The 8634-nt window shown below is 50.5% G+C and overlaps 1 protein-coding gene across 1 annotated transcript in view; it reads right to left on the bottom strand.

Annotated features, from left to right (window-relative positions):
- Positions 1-1519: 1519 nt before the first annotated feature.
- Positions 1520-8634, bottom strand: part of HK2 (hexokinase 2) — a 61060-nt gene continuing 53945 nt past the window's right edge. The window contains exons 15-18 of the mRNA XM_026482059.4: positions 8388-8571; positions 6948-7103; positions 5540-5773; positions 1520-3768 (exon numbers count right to left, since the gene is read on the bottom strand). Coding sequence (XP_026337844.1) covers positions 3624-3768; positions 5540-5773; positions 6948-7103; positions 8388-8571 — 719 coding nt within the window. The 3' untranslated portion in view covers positions 1520-3623. The remainder of the gene's footprint in view (positions 3769-5539; positions 5774-6947; positions 7104-8387; positions 8572-8634) is intronic.

Genomic DNA, 8634 nt, shown 5'->3' with positions numbered 1-8634 from the left:
ACTTGGGTGCAGACTGTCCAACTGTTTGAAGGAAACGGTTTTCCTAGTGGTGAGGGACGCCTCCCACTCCAGAGGCGGCGTCCGGGGAGCTGGGCAGAGAGGCCTCGGGAGGGGAACCGGTGAGCAGCGGTGGGGGCTGCTGAGGGTTTCCCAGCGGCGGTGCCAGAATCCCAGAGGGGTGGGGGGGTCAGCTGAGGGGGTGCTGCGGCTGTTCCCACAGGTGGAGGCCTCATTTGTGCCCCCTGTCCAGCGAGGCGAAGGGGACATTCAGGGAAACACGGTAATCCTCGTATGTCGTATTTAATTTCTTAACAAAAACAGGATGATAGATATGTTGTGTAAGATTCTTTCAGCATGAAGCAGTGTGCTGTCAACACTTCCTAAGATGTTAAATGTTCTTCTAGAACACTCTCATGGGTTTACAGGGTCCGTGCAAGTTACTCATTGCTCAGGTCCAGGCCCCACCCTCCTCTGCTCTGTTCAGTCTCCCTCCCCAGCTGGTTCCCTGCCAGGTTCTGCGGAGGAGACACTGCAGAGAACTAGATGGGAGGGTTACTTCTAGCCACCCTTCCTCCCTTCTGTGCGGTTCCAGCTCCTGCACCCCTCCCCGGCTTTTGGACTCTGGTTCAGCCAGTGGGATGGAAAGGCTGGTTTTTGTTTCTGTTTGACATTGCTAATCTCTGGGTTGCTTCTCCACACTCTGGCTTCTCAGCTTTCACCACCCGTATAACCAAGCCCCTGTACTAAAATCTGAAATAACTGGCATGGATTGTCTTCCTGACTGGACTCCGATACAGGACGGGCAGACCCATTGGATGGTGCTCCTTTTTTTATTATAAATCATGGAACAGTTAATACCCTCAAAGGTGAATCTTGGGCTCAACTATGAGCGTTTCCTCTGCACAAATGTCTAGAAAACTACACAAAACGTGCTTTTGATGCATGTTGCCTGTCCCTCTCCCCCCCAAATGGTTGTACCAGCTTGTACTCCCAGAAGTGTAGGAGACACTTCCATAATCTCCTTGTCAAACAGGGCTGTGTCCACGGGGGTCAGTAGGATCTAGTGAGGAAGGGATTCCCGGGTTTGTATTTGGTTTATTGGAGAGAGGGGAAAGGTAAGGAGAGGACAGAGGTACATGCTTTTTAGATGTTCACGTAGGTAAGGGCTTTCCATGCTGAATGTGAGTCACATGCCTCCAGACACCAGCCAGAGCCCCTGAGGCCTCTGCTAACGGCTCAGCCAAACTCCCTCGACAGCAGCTCTTCTTCACTGATGCTTGAAAGCTAGGGGCTCAAAAATGGCCTAGGAAAGGTCATCTATCCTCCAGTTCCATTGGAACTGAGTTTCTGAGAAGAGAACTCTCTGGGGTCAAGACCAAGTCTTGGCCACATGCCTGTCCAGCAAGCCCATACAGTCAAAATCGAGATACTCATTCATTCTTCGGACCAGCCAGGAAGTACTAGTATGCCCCAAAGATGACGGCACTCTTAAAAATCCTCATGAAGCACACATTGGATATTTTGGAAAATGTTAAAATTTATTAATAGTTAACATCACATAGTTAATTCAACTAGCTCTTTATTATACATGACAACATCTTTACTAGACTGAGTGCTCGAAGATTTGAGATTCACTGTATTTACATCAGGCAAAGCAGCATCAGCAAGGAACTGTCACCTAACTGTGGGAACACAGACATTCAAAATGCATTTTCGTTTTTGGAAACCAACAACACACCTTGAATAGCCACACACACACACAGCTCTACTTAAAAAAAAAAAGGTGCAATTTCACAGACAGTGCCTAATTTTCAAGTTTAAAAGTTAAAATTCATCTCTACTTCTTGGGCATTCTTTAGTGATACGCACATCTAGGCGCTGTTCTCTCAGTACAAGGGGGACAAATGTGCAAAGCCGGGTGCTATAGAGTCCCTCTTTCCTTCCTTGCTGTGATCTTTGATTCCCACTCCAGAGTGTTCTAGGGCCATTCCCTCCTTACCGTGTAGTTGCCGTGTGTGGGCGTGCACATTTTAGGGAGGAAGTGGCGTTCGGATTCAGAAGGAGCCGCACTCCTGGAACGTAGAGCATGGAAGATTTTATGCCATCCCGCTCCTACCACCCCCACTCACAGTTTGAAATAAATACTGTGTATATAAAAACAGCTCAGCCTAGAGAAGCCCTCGGACAACACTTCTTGGAAAAACATTTACAAAACAGACCAATTTTGCTAGGAGGGCACAAATCCGCCTTTAAAAGTGTTGTCCCTGAGGTTTCCTTCGTTTGATTGTTTCATTGTTTGGTTTTGGTTTGCTATTAACAGTGAGACAGAATTTTTTTAAGAAATGCTCTTGGTGGCTTCCTTTATCTCCTTAGAGAGCTTAAAGATACTACTGACTGCCCTAAGAACGACGATTCCCAAGCAATGCGTCTGTCTGAAAGGATTCCTGTTTGCTTTGGTTAAGAGCCCGTGTAATATTGCCCCAGGAAGGTCTAGACAGAGCAGCCAGTTGCTGTGGCTTCTGAGCCAAAGACCCAGCTTCACTCACTGTGCCCTCCTTCCACGTTTTCCAGTCTGCAGGCTAAAGAGGAGCCGGGAAGGAGCTACTTAGCCATTCACTCACCCTGAAGAGGCTTCCCTTCTCTCCCCGCAGGCGAATGAGGTATTTCTAGTAACCTGTCAGTATCTTCATCTTCCATCCTGTAACTACGTAGACTCATCTAGTACAAAGGCCAAGTCTGAAAAGACCCTGGGTATTTATTTACATAACACATTGACATATAAATACATTACATACAACCAATCATTACATACAGTGTCAAGATAAAGGAACAGATGTACTTCATGAACTAAATAAATTTCAAACATAAATTAAAATGAAAATAGAGTTGTTTCCACTTCTGGAGGAAAAATTTTAAAAACAGACCAAAAAGTCTCCTCTGCCCCAAAGGTCCACTGCTCACGGAGGACTCAGGAACCCACTCGGGGCCTTGGTGTTTCTTTCTCGGATTCAGGATGCTTTAATTCCAGGACAAGCATCCGCTGGAACCCACCAGGCTGTAAAGCAGGTTAAAGAGAGGCTGCCACGTGGCTATCCACGGATTTCCCCCCATTGCTGCCTCTCCTCCCACCCCTGCCCCTTCTGCCTGTGGGAGAATCAGGCTGGAGTTAGTGGAGATCCCTCCAGATCTTAGGGGAGAAACAGTATCGGCCTCCGTGCTGGGGAGTGCTCTTCACCTAGAAATATCATGTTCAGGGTCCATGGTGAAGCCACCATTTATCTTTTCATTAGTGTCCCCATCCTGTAGGATTATTCAGGGACTTGGTATTTAGCCAGGGGGATTACTAAAGGTTAAAATTTGTCTTGAGTTTTAAAAAGAACCAGTAGGAATAGTTGTGACAAGCATGAACAAGTCCTTACTTCAAAACATATTTATCTCAGGAGGGCCAAGGCTCGGGCACTGAACTCAACAGTGAGTATCCGCAGAGACCACACCCAGTCCCACAGGCTCCTCTCTGCCAAGGAAAAGCCCAGGGGCCCATCTCTGACACAGGGGATGACATCTTATAATTTAAAGCAGGGAAGAGGGGGAGCCAGAGGAAGTCCCTTCCAATTCCAGGGACTCTATCGCTGGCCAGCCTCGCGGATGCGGCAGGCCACAGCAGTGATGAGAGCCGCCCCCTTCCCGCTGCCGTCCTCTGACTCCAGGAAGGACACGTCACATTTCGGAGCCAAGTCCTTCACCGTCTCGTGCATGACTTTGGCAAAGCTGTGAACGTTGGGAGGAAGACACAGGAAAAAAAAACACCTTAGTCATGATTGATTTGTGTCCCCCAAGATAAGATCCTATGAAGTGATGCTGGAACCCCAGGAACTATTAAGACGAGCAAAAGGATGACAGCTACTGGGTACTAAACACTCACTGTGAATTGTGTATCAGAAAACCAAGGCTCCGAGCGGCTAGCAACATGCCCGGATTCTAGGTCACAGCAGGCAAGTGGGGAGCTGAGAGCCACCGGGAGGCAACTGTCTGAGATTCTCGAGGTTGTGCTCTTAAAACTCACCAGTGGAAGAGCGGTTCAAGGGTCATGGGCTCCACAGGTGTGACGTGCACAGCCTGTCCCTGAACTCTGGAAGGAAGACCAAGCCCCATGCACATGACACTTTATTTCCCAGGGGTACGGACTCTCCCAGACCCACATCTAATCCAAAACATCATTAAAGATGAAAGGAGCAGGCTCAGGGGGTTGCTGCTGGCACACTGTGATCGTAGAGCCTTTCAGTATGGGATTAGAGGAAGAGTCACCATGTCCCCCAACATAGCAGGGTCAGGATGCCCTGGTCATCTATGAAATAAGCCTCAGTGCTAGGGGCTTGTCTTCTGTCCCCCTCCCCACCCTCATCTGGGACCAAGACTCCCACTTATGAGGCACTGATCACCAAGAGAAGGGGCTTGGAACTACAAGTTCCTTTCCACTAACTGTGTGAACTCAGCTCCTCGAGAGAGTCATGGTGAGAGCGGGCAACATGTCAGTCGGGGGCTCTCTATGCTCACTCTGTCCCACCTCCTGCCCAGACCGGGGTAACAGCTCTGTTCTAACTTTGCTCCGAAGAGCTTCCAGGGAAAAAGGAGTGGGGCACTTCCTGAATTCAAAACGATTTACTCAAAACATATGCAAATGAGTGAAGAAGGGAGAGGAATAATGGTTGATGAGAGGAGAAGAAGAGAGATGGAGGGACAGGGAAAAGTGTAGAAAGAAAAGGGAATTCAGTGCTTCCACACTGGGGGAGTTCGAGGGACATGCTTTCTCTGAAGAGCCGGACGGCAGATGCGCTTTCAGCTTTGCAGGCCAACTACTCGCCATTGTAGAGTGAAAGCAGCCAGAGATGACACATCCATGAGTGCGCATGGCCACGTTCCAATAAAACTTTATTTACAAAAACAGTCGTGGCTCTAGTCCGCCAGCCCCCACGCCAGACTGTAGAAAATACCTCTCTGGAGTTCCAGCACACATTCCCAGAATGTTCACAGGAGCACTGTTTGTAACAGACAAAATCTAGAAATAAGCCAATACCCATTAGCAACACAATAAACTACAGTATACTCATTCAAAGGTATGCTCCACAGCCCTGAAAATTCGGGAACTCCAACTTCACACTTCAATGTGGATGCGTCTCAAAACTATACAAGCCAGTCCCGGAAGGAGAGATGCCGGAGGATTCCCCTGATGGCAGGTTCAAATGTAAGGAAAACGAAACAGTAGCAATGCAAACACAGATACACGGGGAGAGGCAGCTGGGGACTGAGTCCCCAGAGCACACCCCCTGGCAGGGGACCCCGAGTCCTCCAAGCTGGGTGGTCAAACACAGGCTTACTTCTGGTTATTAAACTTTAAAGTGTCTATGTTATATACACTCATTTGGAATGCCGGGTGGTTTGCTAGAAAATAAAAAGAGAGTGAGAGAGAGGGAGAGAAGGGAAAGCAAGGAAAGAAGAGATGGAGAGAGATAGGCAGGGAGAGGGGAGGTTAGGCACTCACTGGGGATGTAGCTTGTAGAGGGTCCCATCCACGCCCACGGTCACTTTGAGGGTGTCCAGCCCCCGGTTTTCTCGTATCTTGTCCACCACGGCGGCCATGCCCGCACCACAGAGCTGGGCCGCCCGCCGCGCCACCACGGTGCACACCTCTTTGACAATGATGCTGTCGTCACAGGTGCTCTCGAGCCCCAGGTGGCGCAGGATGGCGCGCACCTGCAGCAGGGCCAGGCAGTCACTGTGGGGGGGGGGGTACAGCGAGTGGTCAGTCACATACACGAGGGGCTGGTGGCCCACACGCCGGGTGGCTCCTGTTCTTGAACTCAGTCCAGGAACCCATGCTCATCCCACTGGACCCCACAGAGGCCCTCCTGAGTGTGACAGAAACGCTGAGAAACAGCTATTTCCACCTGGCCCAGGTGAGGCAGGGCACTGCTACCGACAACAGGTACTCAAGAAAACAGGACAGTCACTGTCTCGTTTTCCACTCATTTGGAAAGAAGAAAGGCACTGAGGATGCCCGTAGCTGGTATTTTTGGCTGCAAAGCTCTTTCCTACCCATCTCCTCCGTGTTGTTCACGGGTCAACAGGACAGGCAGCCCCTAGCTCCCAGCACAGATCCCTCTTCTATTTCTACGCCCCCTCCCAGGGCGGGCTGATGGCAACTCTTTATGAAACAAATGTGAATCGAATTGTAAGAAGAATATAAACCCTATTATACCAAGGGAACTCTCTTAGAACTCCAGAATCGGCTTCCTGCCCTCGAATGGACATGCAAACTCGAACAGACTCTCTTCACTGGTGCAGGTGCCCTGCCCCCCCCCCCCCCCCCCGAGCCCCTCACCGCTTCCTGCTTTCCCACCCCCTGAGAGCAGTGCACGGCAGTCATTGGTCAAGGGCTCTGCAAGTCCCCATTCTAATTTGGAGCCGACTTTGCTGCCATGATTGGACGGGAGGAGGGAGGTTTTGCTTTAACGAGCCACCGCGTAGCCTGATTTCTGCTTGCCTGGCATGACAGCCTCCCCTCGATCCTGCTTGTCCTGTCACGGCAGTTAAGACGCACACCCCCCCCCCCCCCGCCAAGTGCTTTAATAGGCTTTAAGAGGCTACCTCCTCCATGTGTTTGATTTATATCTCGTGAACAGGTATCTTCCCACCTTTGGTAATGGGCCTATAACCCAACAATATTACTTTGCATGGACTCCCCACAGCTCAGCAGGATTTTTTACGCTTAAAATGCCAACTATCCATGTGTCACTTTAAATAAACAGTATAGGGATGAAGGTCTCTACAACCAAACTGACCTGTCTATAAGTCATACCCTGATCTTACCTGAGCTCCGGAAATCCTTCAGCTTACTGCCCATGGGAGGGAGGACACGGTCCCACCCAACCCCGGGCCCAAATGCTCACCTCTCAATCTGAGACAGGAACTTGGTTTCAAAGATTCCTCTTGTCTTGAGCCGCTCTGAGATGCGGCCACGGAAGAGCAGCCCACGCTTGGTGAAATCGATGAGGATGTTACGGACAATCTCACCCAAGTACATGCCACTGATCATTTTCTCGAACCTGCAATGCAGATAATGTTCCCGGAGGTTACGTAGGAAGGTGAGATGCCCGGAACATTAGCAGGCAGAGGGCTTGCAGATCCCCCTGGGTGGGAAAGGAAGTGCTACTCCATTCACTTGGGCAGGATTCCTGGTGTCTGCACACAATGACCCTCAGCCTTTTGCAAACTGACCAGTGCCTGCCTGAGGCCCATGGGGATCCCTGGGATCATCCCAATTTCTGGGCTCATCACCTTCCAATGCTTACTCCCAACTCCTCAAGGAGGAAACCACACCCAAAGCCCACCTCCTAGAAAAGGGCAGGATGCTGAGTCTTAAGAATGAACTTCACCAGGCGTTCAGCAGGCTTTCTCTCCAAGCCGAGACATCATTAAACTCAAGTAACTAATGCCAACTGGAGAACCCCTCTTGGCCACTAGAACTGAATGTGACTACTCAGAGGCTTGAGGGTCTTCTCGCCCTGCATAGTGCCTTTAAAGAAGTTGAGACCCCCAGTTTCAACCCAGACCCCCAGCGCCACTCCATCTTGTCTCACCCTTTGTTTCATTAATGACACCTGTCTGGCCCCTAGAAGCATTTCAGTCTGTGACCTCTACTCTGGACAAAAGTGTGTTCTGCAGAACTATGGCCCCTGACCATACCCAGTTAGGAAACGCTACACATCGTCCCAGTGGGAAGTGTGCTGGATCTTAACTACCATCCCGCAGCTCAGAGCCCCTCCCCGCCATCCTGGGGGCTTTGTGAGGCTGGGGCTGGCCATTGTCCAGTCCTGACAACTGAGGGTGCTACATACTGGATGGAGGAAGAGAAGCCTTCCTGTCTGCTTCCTGCTCCTCTCTGCCACGCCAGCTTCTTCACCCTACTATCAGCAGATGTCTACTGTTCCCCACTGTCCCAGACCTAGGTTTTAACAGCCCCTCTCTCTCTCTCTCCTGTTCTCACAGGCGGGGGGGAAGGGAGGCTACTTCTAGCATTTCCTAGCTCTGTGTTCCTCGGTGTCCCCTTTTCATCCCTCTAAAACCAATGTGACTGATTCCTTATAGGAAATGCTCCTCAAAACACAACTATTTTGACTTGTTTTCCCAAATGAACTTTGAAGGCGTCACAGTCCAGCAGGGAGAACTTTCCAGATGCATCTGACAAGGAACCCTTTCCAAGAAAACTTCCCCTCTTCACATGTCAAAAATGAGTGTCCTGGGATTTGCTGTTGTCAAGGATCTGCTCACTCATCACCGTGTAGTTTTGGGGTACACGTACCAGGACCCACACGAACTGGGGTACCTACCTCTGTCTGCCAGGGTTGAGGGAAAGCTCATCCACAGCCACATCAAATTCCGTGCGGAAGTCATCGAGGCATCCGTTGTCCCCGAAGGCCCCCCACTCCATGTTGACACACATCCGGCCCTCTTCCCCCTCCACCAGCTCCACATTCCGCATCTCCTCCATGTAGCAGGCGTTGCTGCCTGTGCCTGCCAACCGCAAACACGTCAGCGCCTCACCCTGCACCACCCTCCCTCCACCTGCACCTGTGG

The sequence above is a fragment of the Ursus arctos genome, unplaced genomic scaffold (genome assembly GCF_023065955.2).
Source record: "Ursus arctos isolate Adak ecotype North America unplaced genomic scaffold, UrsArc2.0 scaffold_8, whole genome shotgun sequence".
Taxonomy (NCBI): Eukaryota; Metazoa; Chordata; class Mammalia; order Carnivora; family Ursidae; genus Ursus; species Ursus arctos.
The sequence above is the reverse complement of the archived record's forward strand: the minus strand, read 5'-3'. Positions and strand labels throughout refer to the sequence as shown.